The 25,761-nt window shown below is 44.9% G+C and overlaps 1 protein-coding gene across 1 annotated transcript in view; it reads right to left on the bottom strand.

Annotated features, from left to right (window-relative positions):
* LOC138948193 (prion-like-(Q/N-rich) domain-bearing protein 25) overlaps positions 1-25,761 on the bottom strand; it is a 51,941-nt gene that overhangs the window by 4,457 nt on the left and 21,723 nt on the right. Inside the window, exons 4-16 of the mRNA XM_070319696.1 lie at positions 24,884-24,955; positions 23,515-23,592; positions 21,211-21,354; positions 20,323-20,394; positions 19,945-20,022; positions 17,524-17,667; positions 16,621-16,692; positions 16,263-16,340; positions 14,577-14,720; positions 11,418-11,507; positions 8,153-8,242; positions 6,718-6,846; positions 5,559-5,636 (exon numbers count right to left, since the gene is read on the bottom strand). Coding sequence (XP_070175797.1) covers positions 5,559-5,636; positions 6,718-6,846; positions 8,153-8,242; positions 11,418-11,507; positions 14,577-14,720; positions 16,263-16,340; positions 16,621-16,692; positions 17,524-17,667; positions 19,945-20,022; positions 20,323-20,394; positions 21,211-21,354; positions 23,515-23,592; positions 24,884-24,955 — 1,269 coding nt within the window. The remainder of the gene's footprint in view (positions 1-5,558; positions 5,637-6,717; positions 6,847-8,152; positions 8,243-11,417; positions 11,508-14,576; positions 14,721-16,262; positions 16,341-16,620; positions 16,693-17,523; positions 17,668-19,944; positions 20,023-20,322; positions 20,395-21,210; positions 21,355-23,514; positions 23,593-24,883; positions 24,956-25,761) is intronic.

The following is a 25,761-nucleotide window of genomic DNA, read 5'->3' as shown; positions in this document are numbered from 1 at the left end:
CACACTCTCACCGTTCAACACACACTCTCACCGTTCAACACACACTCTCACCGTTCAAACACACACACTCTCACCGTTCAACACACACTCTCACCGTTCAACACACACTCTCACCGTTCAACACACACACTCTCACCGTTCAACACACACTCTCACCGTTCAACACACACTCTCACCGTTCCACACACACTCTCACCGTTCAACACACACTCTCACCGTTCAAACACACACTCTCACCGTTCCACACACACTCTCACCGTTCCACACACACTCTCACCGTTCAACACACACTCTCACCGTTCAACACACACTCTCACCGTTCAACACACACTCTCACCGTTCCACACACACTCTCACCGTTCAACACACACTCTCACCGTTCAACACACACTCTCACCGTTCAACACACACTCTCACCGTTCCACACACACTCTCACCGTTCAACACACACTCTCACCGTTCAACACACACTCTCACCGTTCCACACACACTCTCACCGTTCAACACACACTCTCACCGTTCAACACACACTCTCACCGTTCAACACACACTCTCACCGTTCAACACACACTCTCACCGTTCAACACACACTCTCACCGTTCAACACACACTCTCACCGTTCAACACACACTCTCACCGTTCAACACACACTCTCACCGTTCAACACACACTCTCACCGTTCAACACACACTCTCACCGTTCAACACACACTCTCACCGTTCAACACACACTCTCACCGTTCAACACACACTCACACCGTTCCACACACACTCTCACCGTTCAACACACACTCTCACCGTTCAACACACACTCTCACCGTTCAACACACACTCTCACCGTTCAACACACACTCTCACCGTTCTACACACACTCTCACCGTTCAACACACACTCTCACCGTTCAACACACACTCTCACCGTTCAACACACACTCTCACCGTTCAACACACACTCTCACCGTTCAACACACACTCTCACCGTTCAACACACACTCTCACCGTTCAACACACACTCTCACCGTTCAACACACACTCTCACCGTTCAACACACACTCTCACCGTTCCACACACACTCTCACCGTTCAACACACACTCTCACCGTTCAACACACACTCTCACCGTTCTACACACACTCTCACCGTTCAACACACACTCTCACCGTTCAACACACACTCTCACCGTTCAACACACACTCTCACCGTTCCACACACACTCTCACCGTTCAACACACACTCTCACCGTTCAACACACACTCTCACCGTTCAACACACACTCTCACCGTTCAACACACACTCTCACCGTTCCACACACACTCTCACCGTTCAACACACACTCTCACCGTTCAACACACACTCTCACCGTTCAACACACACTCTCACCGTTCAACACACACTCTCACCGTTCAACACACACTCTCACCGTTCCACACACACTCTCACCGTTCCACACACACTCTCACCGTTCAACACACACTCTCACCGTTCAACACACACTCTCACCGTTCCACACACACTCTCACCGTTCAACACACACTCTCACCGTTCCACACACACTCTCACCGTTCAACACACACTCTCACCGTTCTACACACACTCTCACCGTTCAACACACACTCTCACCGTTCAACACACACTCTCACCGTTCAACACACACTCTCACCGTTCAACACACACTCTCACCGTTCAACACACACTCTCACCGTCAACACACACTCTCACCGTTCCACACACACTCTCACCGTTCAACACACACTCTCACCGTTCAACACACACTCTCACCGTTCAACACACACTCTCACCGTTCAACACACACTCTCACCGTTCAACACACACTCTCACCGTTCCACACACACTCTCACCGTTCAACACACACTCTCACCGTTCAACACACACTCTCACCGTTCAACACACACTCTCACCGTTCCACACACACTCTCACCGTTCCACACACACTCTCACCGTTCAACACACACTCTCACCGTTCCACACACACTCTCACCGTTCAACACACACTCTCACCGTTCAACACACACTCTCACCGTTCCACACACACTCTCACCGTTCCACACACACTCTCACCGTTCCACACACACTCTCACCGTTCAACACACACTCTCACCGTTCAACACACACTCTCACCGTTCCACACACACTCTCACCGTTCAACACACACTCTCACCGTTCCACACACACTCTCACCGTTCAACACACACTCTCACCGTTCAACACACACTCTCACCGTTCAACACACACTCTCACCGTTCAACACACACTCTCACCGTTCAACACACACTCTCACCGTTCAACACACACTCTCACCGTTCCACACACACTCTCACCGTTCAACACACACTCTCACCGTTCAACACCACTCTCACCGTTCAACACACACTCTCACCGTTCAACACACACTTCACCGTTCACACACACACTCTCACCGTTCCACACACACTCTCACCGTTCAACACACACTCTCACCGTTCAACACACACTCTCACCGTTCCACACACACTCTCACCGTTCACACACACACTCTCACCGTTCAACACACACTCTCACCGTTCCACACACACTCTCACCGTTCCACACACACTCTCACCGTTCAACACACACTCTCACCGTTCCACACACTCACACCGTTCAACACACACTCTCACCGTTCAACACACACTCTCACCGTTCTACACACACTCTCACCGTTCAACACACACTCTCACCGTTCCACACACACTCTCACCGTTCAACACACACTCTCACCGTTCAACACACACTCTCACCGTTCTACACACACTCTCACCGTTCAACACACACTCTCACCGTTCCACACACACTCTCACCGTTCAACACACACTCTCACCGTTCAACACCACTCTCACCGTTCAACACACACTCTCACCGTTCTACACACACTCTCACCGTTCAACACACACTCTCACCGTTCCACACACACTCTCACCGTTCAACACACACTCTCACCGTTCAACACACACACTCACCGTTCAACACACACACTCACCGTTCAACACACACTCTCACCGTTCAACACACACTCTCACCGTTCCACACACACTCTCACCGTTCAACACCACTCTCACCGTTCAACACACACTCTCACCGTTCAACACACACTCTCACCGTTCCACACACACTCTCACCGTTCAACACACACTCTCACCGTTCAACACACACTCTCACCGTTCCACACACACTCTCACCGTTCCACACACACTCTCACCGTTCCACACACACTCTCACCGTTCAACACACACTCTCACCGTTCAACACACACTCTCACCGTTCCACACACACTCTCACCGTTCCACACACACTCTCACCGTTCAACACACACTCTCACCGTTCAACACACACTCTCACCGTTCAACACACACTCTCACCGTTCCACACACACTCTCACCGTTCCACACACACTCTCACCGTTCAACACACACTCTCACCGTTCAACACACACTCTCACCGTTCCACACACACTCTCACCGTTCAACACACACTCTCACCGTTCAACACACACTCTCACCGTTCCACACACACTCTCACCGTTCAACACACACTCTCACCGTTCCACACACACTCTCACCGTTCCACACACACTCTCACCGTTCAACACACACTCTCACCGTTCAACACACACTCTCACCGTTCCACACACACTCTCACCGTTCAACACACACTCTCACCGTTCAACACACACTCTCACCGTTCAACACACACTCTCACCGTTCAACACACACTCTCACCGTTCAACACACACTCTCACCGTTCAACACACACTCTCACCGTTCAACACACACACTCTCACCGTTCAACACACACTCTCACCGTTCCACACACACTCTCACCGTTCCACACACACTCTCACCGTTCAACACACACTCTCACCGTTCAACACACACTCTCACCGTTCAACACACACTCTCACCGTTCAACACACACTCTCACCGTTCAACACACACTCTCACCGTTCAACACACACTCTCACCGTTCAACACACACTCTCACCGTTCAACACACACTCTCACCGTTCAACACACACTCTCACCGTTCAACACACACTCTCACCGTTCAACACACACTCTCACCGTTCTACACACACTCTCACCGTTCAACACACACTCTCACCGTTCAACACACACTCTCACCGTTCAACACACACTCTCACCGTTCAACACACACTCTCACCGTTCAACACACACTCTCACCGTTCAACACACACTCTCACCGTTCCACACACACTCTCACCGTTCAACACACACTCTCACCGTTCAACACACACTCTCACCGTTCAACACACACTCTCACCGTTCAACACACACTCTCACCGTTCAACACACACTCTCACCGTTCAACACACACTCTCACCGTTCAACACACACTCTCACCGTTCCACACACACTCTCACCGTTCCAAACACACTCGGGGATGTATCCCCCGGAGAAGATTTGTTTTACTGAGTTTGGAGGCATAATTTATTCTACTTTTAACTTTGATCTTTTATGTGAATAGGTTTTAGAGTAAGTAGAGGTAAAGGTTCTTTCTTTATTTGGTGTTTAACGTCGTTTTCAACCACGAAGGTTATATCGCGACGAGGGAAAGGGGGGAGATGGGATAGGGGAAAGGGGGGAGATGGGATAGAGCCACTTGTTAAGGCAGAAATAAGACAAAAGAAGAGAAGAAACAGAACCGTTAGTCGCCTCTTACGACATGCTGGGTAGCATCGAGTAAATTCTTTCTAGTCCCAACCAATATGGGACTCCCCCTAACCCGCGGGGGGTAGAGGTAAAGGTACACCCATAACCATTTTTATTGGCGCGAGATGCTAGAGATCTTAATCACTCTCGGGACAGCTTTCTGAATGGGGCACTCATCCCCCTCGCTGCCGTTGCCTTCCCCGGTCCTAAATAGGGTCTAAACTCTGTGAAATCCACTCTTAGAGTAGACCGGAGAACAAAACAGAGAAAAACATATGACCCCCCGAGTTTTTCAGACAATACAACAACAACAACAACAACAACAACAACAACAACAACAACAACAACAACAATAACAACAACAACAACAACAACAACAACAACCAAATAAACAAACAAGCCAACGCCTTGAAGACCGTGTGTGGTAAGAAAACAAACGTTTTTCGTGATTTTTTTGTATAGTGCTCTAGACATTTATTTGAGATGATCAGATCATCATAATTGAGGAGATTAACAATGTTGTAAGACAAGACATTTATTGAACTAATGAGAAAAACATTCGGGGTATTATTTAAAAAAGTTCTCATGCAACGTTTCATACACATCTGTCGGGTAGTTTTCTAGGAATCGCTGTATACATACGCACGCACGCACGCACGCACGCACGGACACACACACACACGCACACACACGCACACACACACACACGCATACGCACGCACAAATACACACACACACACACACACACACACACATACACACACACACACAGAGTCAAAACTTAAGTTGATGTAAAAAGGAAGAACCATGGTACCTCAAATGATATATGTATCTTTATTCTGACTAAATACTTACTGCATGTCCCGCCGTCACACACTAGACCCGGCTTACAATTGTCATTTGCACAAGGTGCGCCCTTATCTTTGGTTCCCTCTGCAAGAGAAAGAAACAGTAACACGTTATACTCGTTAAAAGAGAACGAAAACAAGACATGTCCGTGTTGTGTATGTATTACATTTGCAATAGGGATGTTTGTGTTGAAATCAATAAAACTGTTGTAAAGACTATACATGTCCCTATTGTATGGTACACGGAGCGTGATTTTCAAGTATTGTTCTTAGGTCTTAGTCTTCGGTCTTTTACTCATACTTTTGTGATTGGACGCATAGGTCTGACTACTGGCCGGTCGACCGTCTGATTGTGTGAAATCTTCTGACCGAACAATAATTTTGTAGCCAGAACTTTTGAACCTTTTCACATTTTTGCTTCAGGTCCAACTGACTTTGTGTCCAATGAATCGGGGAACAACATACAACTTGTGCGTTTTGTTGCTTTTTTTTTTAAATTTCTAACATTTTGCAATAGAGCCGTGTATGTTAAAGGCACACTTCTGCCTATTGTGAATTTGTGTCAATTCCTTTTAATTGATACGTAAAGTTTTTGTTAGGATTTTGGGGGTACCTTTGTTTGCCGGAAGGCGATCACGAGACCTCTGTAAAAGATAGTTTCAAAAAGTGTGCCAGACAGCCAAGTTGAGTGCCTTTAATGGCAGAGACGGTTTGAATGAAATGACACGGGAATGAATATTTTAGTTGGGGTACAAACATAACTGCAACAATATTTTTGGCAGAGTTTAGTATGGCTAAATAAATAAATAATTATTACATAATTACAAATAAATAAAAATGAGAGAGAGAGAGGGAGAGAGAAAGAGTGAAGGGGCGGGGGGGGGGGGGGAGTGGGGGGGGGGGAGGGGGGGAAGTGGGGGGGGGAGGGGGGGAAGTGGGGGGGGGAAGTGGGGGGGGGGAAGTGGGGGGGGGGGGGTACATGTTTTTAGAGAAATCGATACAATGCCAAACAAAAAGCAACTTCAAAAATAAACAGACTCCCCCATTAAAACACTCACGACGTGACGAGACAGCTTTAATTAGTACAGTTCATTAAAACAGTAAGCTCGTCAACGGTTTGCAAGCTTTTGTGCATGCAGCCGTGTACAGGCGTATACTATTCTCACCACAAACCCCAGTCAGCGTGTTGGATGTGAAGTCAGTGGCACTGCAGACACACTTGTCCTCGGTGCAATCAGCATGGGCGGTGCACTGTGTAGCCAATGTCGCAGCGCAGCTTTCACCAGCCTGAACCTCTGCAAGAAGCACAAGGAAACAAGTGGTCAAGACACCCCCGTTACCCGCGTAGTAGTAAATGAATCACAATTTTGTTTGGCGGTAACGGAGGCTGTGCCTTGTGTTAACACCGTAATGTAAGTGCTGGACGGTCTATTGGCTGAAAGGTGTATGCGGGCATACTGATTGCACAGAGGCAGACAGACAGCCTGGCTAACAGCTAGACACAGAGAGGTCGAAGCAATCGCGAATGTATCCAACAGTCTTACTTATCAGAAAGAAAGACACTGCATGCAACAGATACTTTAGCAACAACCTCCCTGTCCGGGACTGCATCAAAGTATGTTGAGTATATCCAATGTGTAGTCTACAGTCTCTGACTATATGCGCACTGACCTTTTGCAACTAGAACTTGACGAATTCAAACTCTGAAAAAATTATTTGTAAGCCTCGGAATGATGTGCAAAGGCTATGCATTGAATGCTGACTTTATGATGGAAGATAAAACTGAGACAGTGAAAAAAGGCACAATCACACACACACACCCACACACACACACACACACACACATCACACACACATACACAATCACACACACACACACACACACACACACACACACACACAATCACACACACACACAATCACACACACACACACACACACACACACACACCGTGGCACACACACACACAATCACACACACACACACACACACACACACACACGCACACACACAATCACACATACACACACACACACACATACACACACACACACACACACGCACACACACACACACACACACACACACACACACACATACACACACACAAACACAACTGTGAAATGATCGGCGATCAATCGAGCATAACACTGAAGGGATCAGAACTCACATAACCTAAGACAATAAGGTTATCGCACCCAGTTTAAAAGGATCCCAAATTACTCGACCAGATTTTGCATGTATCGTTATTGTAATGTTGGACCTCGTTGGCAAGTACACGACGTGGTGGTGCAACTCGGACGAAGAGGCATTAGCAGCCAGCGTTGCTTCTTGGAGTGCACGGCCCTCCTCGCAGTGAGCAGACAATATGACTTGGGATTTGCGAATTTTTTGAGACATGGCTGGGTGGTTGTTGTGGTTGTTGTTGTTGTTGTTGTTGTTGTTGTTGTTGTTGTTGTTGTTGTTGTTGTTGTTGTTGTTGGTGGTGGTGGTGGTGGTGGTGGTGGTGGATGTGTGTGTGTGCGTGCGTGCGTGCGTGCGTGTGTGTGTGTGCGTGCGTGCGTGTGTGTGTGTATGTGTGTGAGTGTGTGTGTACTTACTGCACAATCCACCATCGCAGGTGAGCGTTGCTGAGTCACAGAACGTGGTCAGCGTGGGGCAAGCGTCCCCTGCTTTAGTGACCTGTGTCTCTGGAAAACAATCAAGAATGATTCATGAATAGTCATTTTTAACACAGTGACAGTTGGTTTAACTTTTTCTGCTTGAGTGTGATACGGGGATGCGTGTAACAGAGGTTATAACTTCGATAAAAACAATTCTCTGATTAGGGACAGGTCCTATCTTTTCAAAGTCAGGATTTTTGGCGCTCTCGAAACGTTTTATTTGCTTTTTCGTTTGACACTAAGTCTTTCGAAAAATGAATTGATTAAGACAGTTTCAGTCAATGCATTCGACGTTAAAGCCCCAGTCTGCCTCAAATGGTTTACAGAACGATTTAAATCTTCTCATGAAAAAAGCAGTTCTAAGCTTATGGAACACACTTGTAATAGCATTTATAGCATTAAATGACACAGTTCGTTTGAATGGCTTTTTAGCTTACGTAAACCACACACCAGTTTTAGCGGTTTATCTAACCCCTGAGCCATAGGGCCGTGTGATCCACTTTCCTTTTTTTCACAATTTAGTCGTCAGTTTGTGATTCCAATGCGACTCGCTGTAGCACGTTATTGTATACCTCTGAATCTAAAATGCAAAAAACGACTGCGAGTCACGCGAACTTATCGGCGGCGGTTGGCTTCAAACAAGCAAGCCCTATGCAGAAAATTCGTCTGCTTGGCCAAACACGACCTTGCATGGTCGACCAGCTTCCGGGCTCCCTTTATTCAAACTTTCAAAACTTCAAATTGTACTGATCTTATCTTAATGAAAAAATAATAATTTTATGATAAAATTTTAAGAATATTTGTGTAGCAAGCTGTCAATCTGTTATTTAGATTTAAAAGTTATGCCTAGCGCCAAAACGAGGCTTTCGATTTGTCTAATAGTAAATCCGTTCTGACTGCACGAAATAAATCATTTGAAAATGTCTCAATCTCAACGGAAAGCAGCCAGGGTGTTCCCGTTCGGTGAGCGTTCAAATGGAAGTATGTTTATTCTGTATGTAGAGGCTTGGGGAGCTCAGTTATAAGAAACGGATGGTTTACGGGCGGCTGAGTTTGCCTTTGTCATAAGGTAATGATACTTGAAAGTGAACAGTGGAGTATGCCATTGCAGAAGGCATACAAGATGCTACAGGTTGTAATAGCAATGGCAGCGCATGATGGCAGGATTGGTTGTAAAACCAGGGACAGGACTGGTTGTAACATCAATGGGGGAGCCCATTCCATAGCAATAGCATGGTTGCTTGTGACATCTTTGAAAGGAAGCTGATTCTCAGTAATAGCAACGTGGTATTTACCTATTGATACAGTAGGGCTTGTAGGATCCCCCTCTACCTCTACTGACCTCATCTACCACACCAAACGCGTGGCTCGTGCCGAGGCACGGTGATCAGAAGCATGAGTCGAATAGTCAGGATGGAAGCTCTCTCAGCTAACACGCGTGACCAGTACTTACTGCATAATTATGTCTGTGGTGCAGCTTGCATCTGTCACACAGGTTATGTTATTTATATGAAGTCTTATATCGCGCGCGTATCTCCAGACTCGGACTCAAGGCGCAGGGATCTATTTATGCCGTGTGAGATGGAATTTTTTACACAATACATCACGCATTCACATCGACCAGCAGATCGCAGCCATTTCGGCGCATATCCTACTTTTCACAGCCTATTATTCCAAGTCACACGGGTATTTTGGTGGACATTTTTATCTATGCCTATACAATTTTGCCAGGAAAGACCCTTTTGTCAATCGTGGGATCTTTAACGTGCACACCCCAATGTAGTGTACACGAAGGGACCTCGGTTTTTCGTCTCATCCGAAAGACTAGCACTTGAACCCACCACCTAGGTTAGGAAAGGGGGGAGAAAATTGCTAACGCCCTGACCCAGGGTCGAACTCGCAACCTCTCGCTTCCGAGCGCAAGTGCGTTACCACTCGGCCACCCAGTCCTGCACAACTTTCTCCTAGATTCACACATGCAAAGGGTTCCAACAGGCGAGCACGCATTTAGCGCGTACATGTGCCTGCGATTTAAAAACCGTTCCAGCCTGTATTACATTTTGTCAATGTTGCCTAATATTATCCGGCACATTATGAACTGATAGGGAAGTGAGTTTCTGTCTGTGTCTTCCTGTCTCACGCGCCCTTTTGTTTGATTAAACAAGTCGGGCGTTACTTGGCCGATTCGCCTCACAACTTTGGCATGTGTATAGTCAATCTATGCGCTAAATTCCAAACGACTTGCTCCTTTAACTTCCGGAGGTATTACAGGCGAAATAAAGAGCATGTGAGCATTTGTTAACCCGTGATTTGTAAAAATGTACTTTTTTTTTACAAATCACGTTTTTGCGCCCGATATTTTTTTGTCATCTCCAAAGTCAAGGGACAAAAACGAAATCCCTTGACTTTTGGGGTAGCGCGATTCTGTTAATTTTAAGATTTTTTTTGTTTTTTTGTTTTTCATTACTAGGATGTCCCATCGTTGGGAAATTCCGGTCGCTTCCTCCCAGTGGAAAGCTAGCAGTGACAGGGTCGTACTACCCCAAAGTCAAGGGATCTATTAGTCCCGTTTCGCCGTTAGCCCATTTCGCACCCATCCCATTTTCACGACATTTCACAGGCCAGGTGTCATTTTACCACAGTGTCATATTCCATTTTGTCGCCATGCCGTTTTGCCGTCATCCCATTTCGCCGCCATCCTATTTCGCGACATTTTGGATTGTGGCAAAAATGGGATTTCGCGTAAAAGGAATGTCTTCCTAGTTGAATAACGCAGTATTAACAGCTATTGTGTTTTCAGACGAGACAAGTATTAAAGACGTCCCCCAGAGCTGGTTGTAACAGTAATGAAATGGTTGTAAAGACTACTTGAAATGAACAAAATGTGTTCCCCTTTCAAGGCCTTCGAACAAGCTGGGTCTTATTAAAATGGAGGTTGGTTTGTTGTCATCTGTGCAGTACTACCTTGCGCGCGCCACCCGTGCTGTCATCCATTGCCACCAGGTAATCTTAACAATCAAACCGTCTATACAGACTAAGTCCTTCCCAAAACAGGTATGATCACTATACCAGATCTGCCCAGGGTTTTACACAGAAAAAAACCATCTCTCGACTTAAACACATTCCAATAATCGTCTAGTGTGGGCAGCCCTGCATGAACGTCTCAAAGGTCTCTCAGCAAACACACGTGACGGATACTTACTGCATATGGAGGTTTCGCCTGTGGTGACGCAAGTTGCAGATGACACACAGGGCTTGTCATCACAACTTTCTCCAGCAACTGCATCGGCAACTTGAATTACAGAAAAAAAAGCAATGGAGAAAACATTAAATGGAATCTACACACACACACACACACACACATACACACACGCACACACTGACACACACACACACACATACACACACTGACACACACTGACACAATCGCGCACACACATACACAAACAAACACACACACACACACACACACACACACACACACATACACACACACACACACACTGACACATACACACACACACACACACACACACACACACACACATATATACACACACACACACACACACACACACACACACACACACACATACACATACACACACACACACACACACACACACACACACACACACACACACACATACACACACATACACACACACCCACACACACACACACACACACACACGCACACACTGACACACACACTGACACAATCGCACACACACTGACACAAACAAACACACACACACACACACACACACACACTGACACATCCGCACTCACACACACAAACACATACACTAAAACACACACACAAACACACACTAATACACACACACAAACACACACACACACACTTACATACACACACACACACACTTACACACACACACTGGCACACACACACATACACACACAAACACACACTGACACACACAAAAACACACAAACACACACACACACATTCACACACACACACACACAAACACACACACACACACACACACGCGCGCACGCACACACACACACACACACACACACACACACACACACACACGAGCACGCACGCACGCACACACTCACACACACACACACACACACACACACACACACACACACACACACACACACACACACAAACATTTATTGTGATGGCATTCCTGCCCCACGTGTACTCTTTATAGCGCGATATATTTATTTACACAGGCATAGCAACAAACAGTTTTATTACCCCTTTTTCACTTAAATTTTGGCGCATGCGCTGTGAAGTTTATTGTCAGATCTACCGGAACTAGGGGGCAAAAGGAAAAATCGACAACGAGGCTTGGTGCAAAGTAAAGTGCGGAGACGACGAGGCAAACTGTTGTGTTTACAACTGCAAGTGCAACAGTGGAATGAAGAAAGAGAAATACGGTGGACAGAATTTGTCATTGTATGGCTTTCCGATGGGTGCAAGTGCGAAGGCGCAACAGCGAAGGACGCGATGGGTGCAAGCAATCCGACGACAGGGGTGTGTCGTGCCATTGAAAAGTCTGCTCGCGTCACTTCGTGTCTGGCAATGGCACGGCTATACACGATGCCAACTCCGTTGACTTCGTACCCACCCTTAATCTTGGATTTGAGAGAACATCAAGAACAAGTGACTCTAGCAGAAGGACAAGGTACTGGTCGGAGACGTGACTTTGTCCGCTGAAGACCGACGACAAGCAAGCGGTTTTGCTCCCACCCCCCAGTGTCAACGCTGAAAATATCATCGGATCTGGAAGAGACTCAGAGCCAAGTAAGCTTTGTTTGTTTTTATCAATTTATGATCTGCTGACTTCAAATTGTCTTCCTACATCAGTGTATAAGAAATTTAAAATGAATCGGCAGCCCAAAACGGATGCATAGGAAGGGTCACGAAACAGATTCAAGATTTTAGAAAACAAACAAACAAGATCTAGACATATGTCGACAAGCCGCGTGCATTCAATCAACCGACTCTTGAATCGAGAAGATTAAGGAGGTTACTTGATACAGATAGTGATGCAGTTTTCAAGACATCGATAAAGCTCATGCTGAATCATTTTTTTTATTCCCAGAAATGTACCATTGAATTGATGCAACAACAAAAATAGCACTAGATTTCTACAATTTTGATTTTGCATAGAACACTCCGAAATAATTTCCGGGGAGCATCTCCCGCACCCCTAAGTTTTTTTCAATTTCAGGAGTTATTTCCCTCATGTATTTTCATGCTTAAATGCTGTGAGTGTGATGCATGTGTAATCTGATAACAAGATCATTGATGCTAATTCTATTGCTAATGTATACATTTGATTTTGTATTTACAGAAGCAGCCATTCCTTTGCCCTCCGCTTCTTTGACTGACAGGCATAATCAGGTAGGAGCGCTCCAGTTCCCATTGCGGCAGTTCTGTCTAATTCGCGGGGTCGCTTCGAAATTTCTTTTGGTCGAATTAAACGGTAATAAAACCGTTATTTCTAATATGCTGACTGTTAGCAAATGATAACAGACATGTCTCACAAACGATATCAGCATTCGCCTAAAAGGCTCATGCTTGATTTCTTTTTTCTCGACATGTCTGTTATCCTGTGCTAACAGTCAGCATATTAGAAATAACTCATATAAAATGCTCGAAAACCAAAGTCGACTGGCATCTTAACCAGGAGAAAGCTGCTCGGTTTTCGGTAACCTACTACCCCGTCATCATGTTAGTGAAACGAGCTGCATTTTCACTCATCAGTTAACACGCTCAACCAATTTGCTTGACCAACATCCGGGGGTCACACTTTTAAAACTTGGGATTCTACTGACTTTGCCTTAACGATAAAACGTTTCACCAGCTGTCAACATCTTTTTGTAGATTTCAAAATGTCCCTCTGGCGCTATAACGAGGCTTATTCCTGACACCTGAAACTTGACGCACAAATAAATTGATTGAAAGTGTTTGACTCTCAATGGGAAGCAGCCAGGGTGTCCACTAGCGGTAAGAGGTCTGTGATCAGAAAGTGATGGTGTACGGGGTGCGGATGGTGCCTTTAACAACGTCAGTGTTAGTGTCAGTTTCGCGCACTCACAAACAACGGGGCAGCTGAATACAGCCAGATCAGTCCCATGGTTGCGCTTGTGCATGTTCGGGCATGCAGAGTTACATCTGAAATGAAAGCGGGGGGTGGGTGGGTGGGGGGGGGGGGGGGTTGGGGTAGCGATACCGAAAATACCTTTTTAACATGATGCAGTTCAACAGCATATGACCCCAAGGCGCCCCAGACGTTTACCCGTGCCTCATTTGAGAAGGCCCTCCCTCCCATACAGTAGGTCCAGCTCTGCCGGTTGTTTGTTTTCTTACCACACACGGTCTTCAAGGTGTTGGCTGTGTAGTCATTTTCGCATGTACACTTGTTCAGGTTGTCTCCTGAATCCGGACATTCGGCATGGAGAATACAGTTATGTGGGGAAGATCCCGAAACGCACGTCTGTGCAACCTTTATCTCTGCAAGAAACAAACAAGTCGCAGAAATCGATATCAAAACATTTAATTCATTTAGTCAATGTGACCAAACATCAAAACTGACCCAAACAAGTCTTTACTGAGAATGATTCCTTGCTGACCGACATTTTGTTTTTACCGATGTTGGTTTTTTGTTTTGTTTGTTAGTTATCAATTTTGTTTTTTGTTTTATTTCGGGGGGGGGGGGGGGGTAACTTATTGTCTCGAGAACCCAAGGGAACATTTAGAGCATCGATCTTAATCTTTGTTTTGTTCTCAGTCAACTCTGAACAATCTATCGACAGAGATGGCGCTGTCATCGATCTTAACCTTTGTTTTGTGCTCAGTCAACTCTGAACAATCTATCGACAGAGATGGCACTCTCATCGATCTTAACCTTTGTTTTGTGCTCAGTCAACTCTGAACAATCTATCGACAGAGATGGCGCTGTCATCGATCTTAATCTTTGTTTTGTTCTCAGTCAACTCTGAACAATCTATCGACAGAGATGGCGCTGTCATCGATCTTAACCTTTGTTTTGTGCTCAGTCAACTCTGAACAATCTATCGACAGAGATGGCGCTGTCATCGATCTTAACCTTTGTTTTGTGCTCAGTCAACTCTGAACAATCTATCGACAGAGATGGCGCTGTCATCGATCTTAACCTTTGTTTTGTGCTCAGTCAACTCTGAACAATCTATCGACAGAGATGGCGCTGTCATCGATCTTAATCTTTGTTTTGTGCTCAGTCAACTCTGAACAATCTATGGACAGAGATGGCGCTGTCATCGATCTTAATCTTTGTTTTGTTCTCAGTCAACTCTGAACAATCTATCGACAGAGATGGCGCTCTCATCGATCTTAATCTTTGTTTTGTTCTCAGTCAACTCTGAACAATCTATCGACAGAGATGGCGCTCTCATCGATCTTAATCTTTGTTTTGTGCTCAGTCAACTCTGAACAATCTATCGACAGAGATGGCGCTGTCATCGATCTTAATCTTTGTTTTGTACTCAGTCATCTCTGAACAATCTATCGACAGAGATGGCGCTGTCTCGGTAGCTTGGACACAGGGGACCCCTTTCTTGCATACACAGGTTAGTTTGGTGGGTTTTGTTTTAAGCATACTATCAATTCAAATTTTTGTAATAATTTTTTTGGGGGGGAGAAGGGGTGGGTATTCAGGAAAATAATAAAGAATCTAATTAAACCATTTTTTAGTCTGTTATTGCAATTTCGAGTTTAAGCAAAAGTTTACGTAACAATTGTTAAGCTTCATCACATAGTCCGGACTGAGTCAAACCATGATATCACCAAAGACCCGCCTCAATTTGTTTAAACCCGGAAATGACGTCCAAAAAAATTACAAAACATTTGGATACCATCTGGAAGAAGTCACATGTTAGGTTTCATGAACAGCTGCTCATAGGTTTCTGGGAATCTCCTCATCTCTCTCTCTCTACACACACATTTTATTGCGTGGTATGTCTTGTGTCTTGAGGTTAGTTATGAACCTCTCAGCAAACACACGTGACGGGAACTTACTGCATGTTCCGCCTTCGCAGGTGGCACCTGTCACACAGGGCAAGTCAGCGCTACAACCTGTTGCTCCTACATTCACCTCTGCAACAACAGAAAAACAGCAATAATTTAAACACATGCTGCGGAAGCTATTCAGAGATTTACACACACACACACACACACACACACAAACACACACTCACACACACACACACACACACTCACACACACGCACGCACACACACACACACACACTCACACACACACATACATACACACACACACTCGCGCGCACGCACACACACACACACACACACACACACACACACACACACACACACACACACACACACACACATACACACACCAGACTGGTACTTACTGCATGTCGAGTCGCATGTGGCAGTTGACACACAAGGCGTGTTCGCGTCACATGCCTCTCCAGCGTTCGCTTCTGCAAACCCACGTGTACCTTTTATAGCGCGATATATTTATTTACACAGGCATAGCAACAAACATAGTTTAAAATGCTCGAAAACCAGAGTCGACTGGCATCTTAACCGGGAGAAAGCTGCTCGGTTTTCGGTAACCTACTACCCCGTCTTCATGTTAGTGAAACGAGCTGCATTTTCACTCATCAGTTAACACGCTCAACCAATTTGCTTGACCAACATCCGGGGGTCACACTTTTAAAACTTGGGATTCTACTGACTTTGCCTTTACGATAAAACGTTTCACCAGCTGTCAACATCTTTTTGTAGATTTCAAAATGTCCCTCTGGCGCTATAACGAGGCTTATTCCTGACACCTGAAACTGGACGCACAAATAAATTGATTGAAAGTGTTTGACTCTCAATGGAAGCAGCCAGGGTGTCCACTAGCGGTAAGAGGTCTGTGATCAGAAAGTGATGGTATACGGGGTGCGGATGGTGCCTTGAACAACGTCAGTGTTAGTGTCAGTTTCGCGCACTCACAAACAACGGGGCAGCTGAATACAGCCAGATCAGTCCCATGGTTGCGCTTGTGCATGTTCGGGCATGCAGAGTTACATCTGAAATGAAAGCGGGGGGCGGGGGGGGGGGGGGGTTGGGGGTTGGGGGAAGCGATACCGAAAATACCTTTTTAACATTATACATTATAATCGAACGCAGAAGAAGAAGAAGAACATTATACAGTTCAACAGCATATGACCCCAAAGCGCCCCAGACGTTTACCCGTGCCTCGTTTGAGAAGGCCCTCCCTCCCATACAGTAGGTCCAGCTCTGCCGGTCGTTTGTTTTCTTACCACACACGGTCTTCAAGGTGTTGGCTGTGTAGTCATTTTCGCATGTACACTTGTTCAGGTTGTCTCCTGAATCCGGACATTCGGCATGGAGAATACAGTTATGTGGGGAAGATCCCGAAACGCACGTCTGTGCAACCTTTATCTCTGCAAGAAACAAACAAGTCGCAGAAATCGATATCAAAACATTTAATTCATTTAGTCAATTTGACCAAACATCAAAACTGAACAATACAAGTCTTTACTGAGAATGGTTCCTTGCTGACCGACATTTTGTTTTTACCGATGTTTGTTTTTTGTTTGTTTGTTAGTTATCAATTTTGTTTTTTGTTTTATTTCGGGGGGGGGGGGGGGGTAACTTATTGTCTCGAGAACCCAAGGGAACATTTAGAGCATCGATCTTAACCTTTGCTTTATTCTCAGTCAACTCTGAACAATCTATCGACAGAGATGGCGCTGTCATCGATCTTAATCTTTGTTTTGTGCTCAGTCAACTCTGAACAATCTATCGACAGAGATGGCACTCTCATCGATCTTAACCTTTGTTTTATTCTCAGTCAACTCTGAACAATCTATCGACAGAGATGGCGCTGTCATCGATCTTAATCTTTGTTTTGTGCTCAGTCAACTCTGAACAATCTATCGACAGAGATGGCGCTCTCATCGATCTTAATCTTTGTTTTGTTCTCAGTCAACTCTGAACAATCTATCGACAGAGATGGCGCTGTCATCGATCTTAACCTTTGTTTTGTGCTCAGTCAACTCTGAACAATCTATCGACAGAGATGGCGCTGTCATCGATCTTAACCTTTGTTTTGTGCTCAGTCAACTCTGAACAATCTATCGACAGAGATGGCGCTGTCATCGATCTTAACCTTTGTTTTGTGCTCAGTCAACTCTGAACAATCTATCGACAGAGATGGCGCTGTCATCGATCTTAATCTTTGTTTTGTGCTCAGTCAACTCTGAACAATCTATCGACAGAGATGGCGCTGTCATCGATCTTAATCTTTGTTTTGTTCTCAGTCAACTCTGAACAATCTATCGACAGAGATGGCGCTGTCATCGATCTTAACCTTTGTTTTGTGCTCAGTCAACTCTGAACAATCTATCGACAGAGATGGCGCTCTCATCGATCTTAACCTTTGTTTTGTGCTCAGTCAACTCTGAACAATCTATCGACAGAGATGGCGCTGTCATCGATCTTAACCTTTGTTTTGTGCTCAGTCAACTCTGAACAATCTATCGACAGAGATGGCGCTGTCATCGATCTTAACCTTTGTTTTGTGCTCAGTCAACTCTGAACAATCTATCGACAGAGATGGCGCTGTCATCGATCTTAACCTTTGTTTTGTGCTCAGTCAACTCTGAACAATCTATCGACAGAGATGGCGCTGTCATCGATCTTAATCTTTGTTTTGTGCTCAGTCAACTCTGAACAATCTATCGACAGAGATGGCGCTGTCATCGATCTTAATCTTTGTTTTGTTCTCAGTCAACTCTGAACAATCTATCGACAGAGATGGCGCTGTCATCGATCTTAATCTTTGTTTTGTGCTCAGTCAACTCTGAACAATCTATCGACAGAGATGGCGCTGTCATCGATCTTAACCTTTGTTTTGTGCTCAGTCAACTCTGAACAATCTATCGACAGAGATGGCGCTGTCATCGATCTTAATCTTTGTTTTGTGCTCAGTCAACTCTGAACAATCTATCGACAGAGATGGCGCTGTCATCGATCTTAATCTTTGTTTTGTGCTCAGTCAACTCTGAACAATCTATCGACAGAGATGGCGCTGTCATCGATCTTAACCTTTGTTTTGTGCTCAGTCAACTCTGAACAATCTATCGACAGAGATGGCGCTCTCATCGATCTTAATCTTTGTTTTGTTCTCAGTCAACTCTGAACAATCTATCGACAGAGATGGCGCTGTCTCGGTAGCATGGACACCGGGGACCCTTTTCTTGCATACACAGGTTAGTTTGGTGGGTTTTGTTTTAAGCATACTATCAATTCAAATTTTGTAATAATTTTTTTTGGGGGGAGAAGGGGTGGGTATTCAGGAAAATAATAAAGAATCTAATTAAACCATTTTTTAGTCTGTTATTGCAATTTCGAGTTTAAGCAAAAGTTTACGTAACAATTGTTAAGCTTCATCACATAGTCCGGACTGAGTCAAACCATGATATCACCAAAGACCCGCCTCAATTTGTTTAAACCCGGAAATGACGTCCAAAAAAATTACAAAACATTTGGATACCATCTGGAAGAAGTCACATGTTAGGTTTCATGAACAGCTGCTCATAGGTTTCTGGGAATCTCCCCATCTCTCTCTCTCTACACACACATTTTATTGCGTGGTATGTCTTGTGTCTTGAGGTTAGTTATGAACCTCTCAGCAAACACACGTGACGGGAACTTACTGCATGTTCCGCCTTCGCAGGTGGCACCTGTCACACAGGGCAAGTCAGCGCTACAACCTGTTGCTCCTACATTCACCTCTGCAACAACAGAAAAACAGCAATAATTTAAACACATGCTGCGGAAGCTATTCAGAGATTTACACACACACACACACAAACACACACTCACACACACACACACACACACACACACACACACACACACACACACACACACGCACGCACACACACACACGCACACACACATACACATACACACACACACGCGCGCACGCACACACACGCACACACAGACACACATACACACACACACACACACACACACACACACACACACACACACACACACACACATACACACACCAGACTGGTACTTACTGCATGTCGAGTCGCATGTGGCAGTTGACACACAAGGCGTGTTCGCGTCACATGCCTCTCCAGCGTTCGCTTCTGCAAACCCACGTGTACCTTTTATAGCGCGATATATTTATTTACACAGGCATAGCAACATAGTTTAAAATGCTCGAAAACCAGAGTCGACTGGCATCTTAACCGGGAGAAAGCTGCTCGGTTTTCGGTAACCTACTACCCCGTCTTCATGTTAGTGAAACGAGCTGCATTTTCACTCATCAGTTAACACGCTCAACCAATTTGCTTGACCAACATCCGGGGGTCACACTTTTAAAACTTGGGATTCTACTGACTTTGCCTTAACGATAAAACGTTTCACCAGCTGTCAACATCTTTTTGTAGATTTCAAAATGTGCCTCTGGCGCTATAACGAGGCTTATTCCTGACACCTGAAACTGGACGCACAAATAAATTGATTGAAAGTGTTTGACTCTCAATGGGAAGCAGCCAGGGTGTCCACTAGCGGTAAGAGGTCTGTGATCAGAAAGTGATGGTATACGGGGTGCGGATGGTGCCTTTAACAACGTCAGTGTTAGTGTCAGTTTCGCGCACTCACAAACAACGGGGCAGCTGAATACAGCCAGATCAGTCCCATGGTTGCGCTTGTGCATGTTCGGGCATGCAGAGTTACATCTGAAATGAAAGCGGGGGGCGGGGGGGGGGGGTGGGGGTTGGGGGAAGCGATACCGAAAATACCTTGATACATTATAATCGAACGCAGAAGAAGAAGAAGAACATTATACAGTTCAACAGCATATGACCCCAAAGAGCCCCAGACGTTTACCCGTGCCTCGTTTGAGAAGGCCCTCCCTCCCATACAGTAGGTCCAGCTCTGCCGGTCGTTTGTTTTCTTACCACACACGGTCTTCAAGGTGTTGGCTGTGTAGTCATTTTCGCATGTACACTTGTTCAGGTTGTCTCCTGAATCCGGACATTCGGCATGGAGAATACAGTTATGTGGGGAAGATCCCGAAACGCACGTCTGTGCAACCTTTATCTCTGCAAGAAACAAACAAGTCGCAGAAATCGATATCAAAACATTTAATTCATTTAGTCAATGTGACCAAACATCAAAACTGACCCAAACAAGTCTTTACTGAGAATGATTCCTTGCTGACCGACATTTTGTTTTTACCGATGTTGGTTTTTTGTTTTGTTTGTTAGTTATCAATTTTGTTTTTTGTTTTATTTCGGGGGGGGGGGGGGGTAACTTATTGTCTCGAGAACCCAAGGGAACATTTAGAGCATCGATCTTAATCTTTGTTTTGTTCTCAGTCAACTCTGAACAATCTATCGACATAGTTTAGTTTGGTGGGTTTTGTTTTAAGCATACTATCATCAATTCAACTTTTTTTAATAATTTTTTTTGGGGGGGAGAAGGGGTGGGTATTCAGGAAAATAATAAAGAATCTAATTAATTTTCCTGTTTCGCATAGGCCACACTTACGTGAGCCAATAATAAAGAATCTAATTAAACCATTTTTGGCTCACGTAAGTGTAGCCTATAGTATGCGATGCTAACTTTTGTCTGTCTGTGCGTGCGTGTGTGATAGAAACTTTAACATTTCCGAGTCTATGGATAAAGCTCGCATAAGAAGATTACGTCACGGTCAAAAGTGTTTGACGTCAATTAAGGCATCATGACGTCATGCCTCCCTGTAGTCTTTCTCTCTCGCGGGGTGTGTGTGTGTGTGTGCTAATTTTGTGCACATGTGTTATTGTTACTGTTTGTGTATGTGTGTATGTGTGTGTGTGTGTGCGTGTGTGTGTGTGTGTGTGTTTGTGTGTGTGTGTGCGCGCGTGCATGAGTCTGTACTCGTGTGTGTGTGTGTGTGTGTGTGTGTGTGTGTGCGTGCGTGCGTGCGTGTGTGTGTGTGTGTGTGTGTGTGTGTGTGTGTGTGTGTGTGTGTGTGTGTGTGTGTGTAAGAAAAAGAGACTGAGAGAGAGTGTGTATGTGAGTGTGTGTGTGTGTGTCTGTGTGTGTGTGTGTGTGTGTTAGTGTGTGTGTGTGTGTGTGTGTGCATGAGTTTGTGTGTATGTTTGTGTGTGTATGTGTGTTTGTTTGTAAAGGTGTGTGTGTCCGTCTGTCTATGTGCGTATGAGTGTGTGTTTTGTATGTATGAGATCTGTGTGAGTCACTGTGTGTGTGTGTGTGTGTGTGTGTGTGTGTGTGTGTGTGTGTGTGTGTGTGCATGCATGCGCGTGTGTGGGTGTGTGTATGGATGTGTCTGTTTGTACGAAAGACTGACTGAACACCGAAATACTAATTTTACCGGGTTATTATCCAAGCAACAGCTTCAAAGTATTGAAGCAATGATCAACATTTCGTCGGCACGTATGTAGATAAAGTGTGTATCCAAAGAAAACGGGTGGTGGTGGGTTTTGGTGACAGGTTTGTGTTGTGTGTGGTATGTAGACCAGGTCAGGGGTCAAGGTTGGGTCAGATCGCGTGAAGCATTGTGGTATAGATTCACTTCTCAGTTCTAACCGAGCTGCATTCGCCGATTCGGGGAAGACGATTTCACATTGTTCGGTTTCGTAGCGGCTCCAGAAAAAAATAGATAAAGAAGATACCAAAGGAGATTTCCTACAGGTCGATCTGCACAGCGTGTTTTCAGTGTCTGCGCGAGGAAGCGCTGTCGAAAGGGCAGTGTCGATCTCAGTGGCAGTCGTGTCCCCGTAAGTAGGCTACAGATAGACAGATCTAGATCTAGCGTCTCCCACTCTTGCACTGTGTCTATGTTTACTGTATGTGTATGTGTGACGGAGTGATTGAGTTTGTGTTACTCGGTTTGTCGATTTCTTACGGGGGCCTTGAAGGCTTCGCCTCTTGTTTAGTCTGTTATTGCAATTTCGAGTTTAAGCAAAAGTTTACGTAACAGTTGCTTCATCACATAGTCCGGACTGAGTCAAACAATGATGTCGCCAAAGACCCGCCTCAATTTGTTTAAACCCGGAAATGACGTCCCAAAAAATTACAAAACATTTGGATACCATCTGGAAGAAGTCACATGTTAGGTTTCATGAACAGCTGCTCATAGGTTTCTGGGAATCTCCCCATCTCTCTCTCTCTCTACACACACATTTTATTGCGTGGTATGTCTTGCGTCTTGAGGTTAGTTATGAACCTCTCAGCAAACACACGTGACGGGAACTTACTGCATGTTCCGCCTTCGCAGGTGGCACCTGTCACACAGGGCAAGTCAGCGCTACAACCTGTTGCTCCTACATTCACCTCTGCAACAACAGAACAAGTCGCGTAAGGCGAAAATACAACATTTAGTCAAGTAGCTGTCGAACTCACAGAATGAAACGGAACGCAATGCAATTTTTCAGCAAGACCGTATACTCGTAGCATCGTCAGTCCACCGCTCATGGCAAAGGCAGTGAAATTGACAAGAAGAGCGGGGTAGTAGTTGCGCTGAGAAGGATAGCACGCTTTTCTGTACCTTTCTTCGTTTTAACTTTCTGAGCGTGTTTTTAATCCAAACATATCATATCTATATGTTTTTGGAATTAGGAACCGACAAGGAATAAGATGAAAGTGTTTTTAAATTGATTTCGAAAATTTAATTTTGATAATAATTTTTATAGTTTTAATTTTCAGAGCTTGTTTTTAATCCAAATATAACATATGTATATGTTTTTGGAATCAGAAAATGATGAAGAAAATGAAGAGCGTACATTTGAAACGTTTTATAAAAATTTTTTTTTATTTACAATTTTCAGATTTTTAATGACCAAAGTCATTAATTAATTTTTAAGCCACCAAGCTGAAATGCAATACCGAAGTCCGGGCTTTGTCGAAGATTACTTGACCAACATTTCAACCAATTTGGTTGAAAAATGAGAGCGTGACAGTGCCGCCTCAACTTTCAGGAAAAGCCGGATATGACGTCATCAAAGACATTTATCAAAAAAAAGAAAAAACCGTCCGGGGATATCAATCCCAGCAACTCTCATGTCAAATTTCATAAAGATCGGTCCAGTAGTTTGGTCTGAATCGCTCTACACGCACGCACACACGCACGCACACACACACACACACACACACACACACACACACACACACACACACACACACACACACACACACACACACACACACACACATACACCACGACCCTCGTTTTGATTCTCCCCAAAACTTGACTAAATGTAAAAACAGCAATAATTTAAACACATGCTGCGGAAGCTATTCAGAGATTTACACACACACACACACACACACACACACACACACACACACACACACACAAACACACACTCACACACGCACACACACACACACACACACGCACGCGCACACACACACACACACACACACTCTCTCACACACACTCTCTCTCACACACACACACACACGCACGCACACACACACACACACACACACACACACACACAAATACACACACACACTCGCGCACGCACACACACACACACACAAACACACACACACACACACACACACACACACACACACACACACACACACACACACACATACACACACCAGACTGGTACTTACTGCATGTCGTGTCGCATGTGGCAGTTGACACACAAGGCGTGTTCGCGTCACATTCCACTCCTGCGTTCGCTTCTGCAAAAAACCACAAGAACCCAGAAACAAAACAGCTTGAACAATGGAAGCTACTACGAAAGTAAAACACAAGCATACAAACTCGCGAGCACGCACTAACATATGGTAATCCGTTTGTAAAGATATTAAGTATTGTTTTGTGTGATCCAAATAATGCATTATTCAATTAAGCTAAATAAGGCAGTATTCATTCTTATATGCACCGAGTTTACACAGAGTAAGCTCTGCAAGTTAATTGGTTTGAACGCAAGTCATTAATAATGTATACAATCAGAAATTCGCCGGCTGCGAGCCAGTGTTCTCGTCGGCTGCGAACCAGTGTTTATCAAAAAAACAATTCTCAAGTAGATTGACTCAGTTTAGATGGGTTTAGGTGGGGTTTGACCTCTTGCACATTTGTTTGGAGTGTTCGCAAAGGACGAGGAATGGGGTAATCTACTCAAAGTGGACAAATAGGCATATAGAATACAACTGCAGACAGTTGAGATAATTAGAGTACACCAAACCAGATTGTCTCTGTTTAGATAGCCACAAAGTAGCAGCGGTTATCATCAAAACCGCATCATATTCATGCCGCACTGCTAAACAACAGGCGGACGGAGGTGTTGCAAACAATGGGCAATTTAAAAATCCAGAGCAAGCGAATCCAAGTGCTGGCATAGTAAATTAACGTTTCATCGCGCACAATAAAGACCTAAAGATAGATTTGCAAATCCATTTATTCTTTTATGAAGATATAGTTCATTAAATTGTGACAATGTTGAACCAAGCTGTGTGTCTACATTTGTATACAGAAATCGGCATGT

This window comes from Littorina saxatilis, linkage group LG15, assembly GCF_037325665.1.
Source record: "Littorina saxatilis isolate snail1 linkage group LG15, US_GU_Lsax_2.0, whole genome shotgun sequence".
Classification (NCBI taxonomy): Eukaryota; Metazoa; Mollusca; class Gastropoda; order Littorinimorpha; family Littorinidae; genus Littorina; species Littorina saxatilis.
The sequence above is the reverse complement of the archived record's forward strand: the minus strand, read 5'-3'. Positions and strand labels throughout refer to the sequence as shown.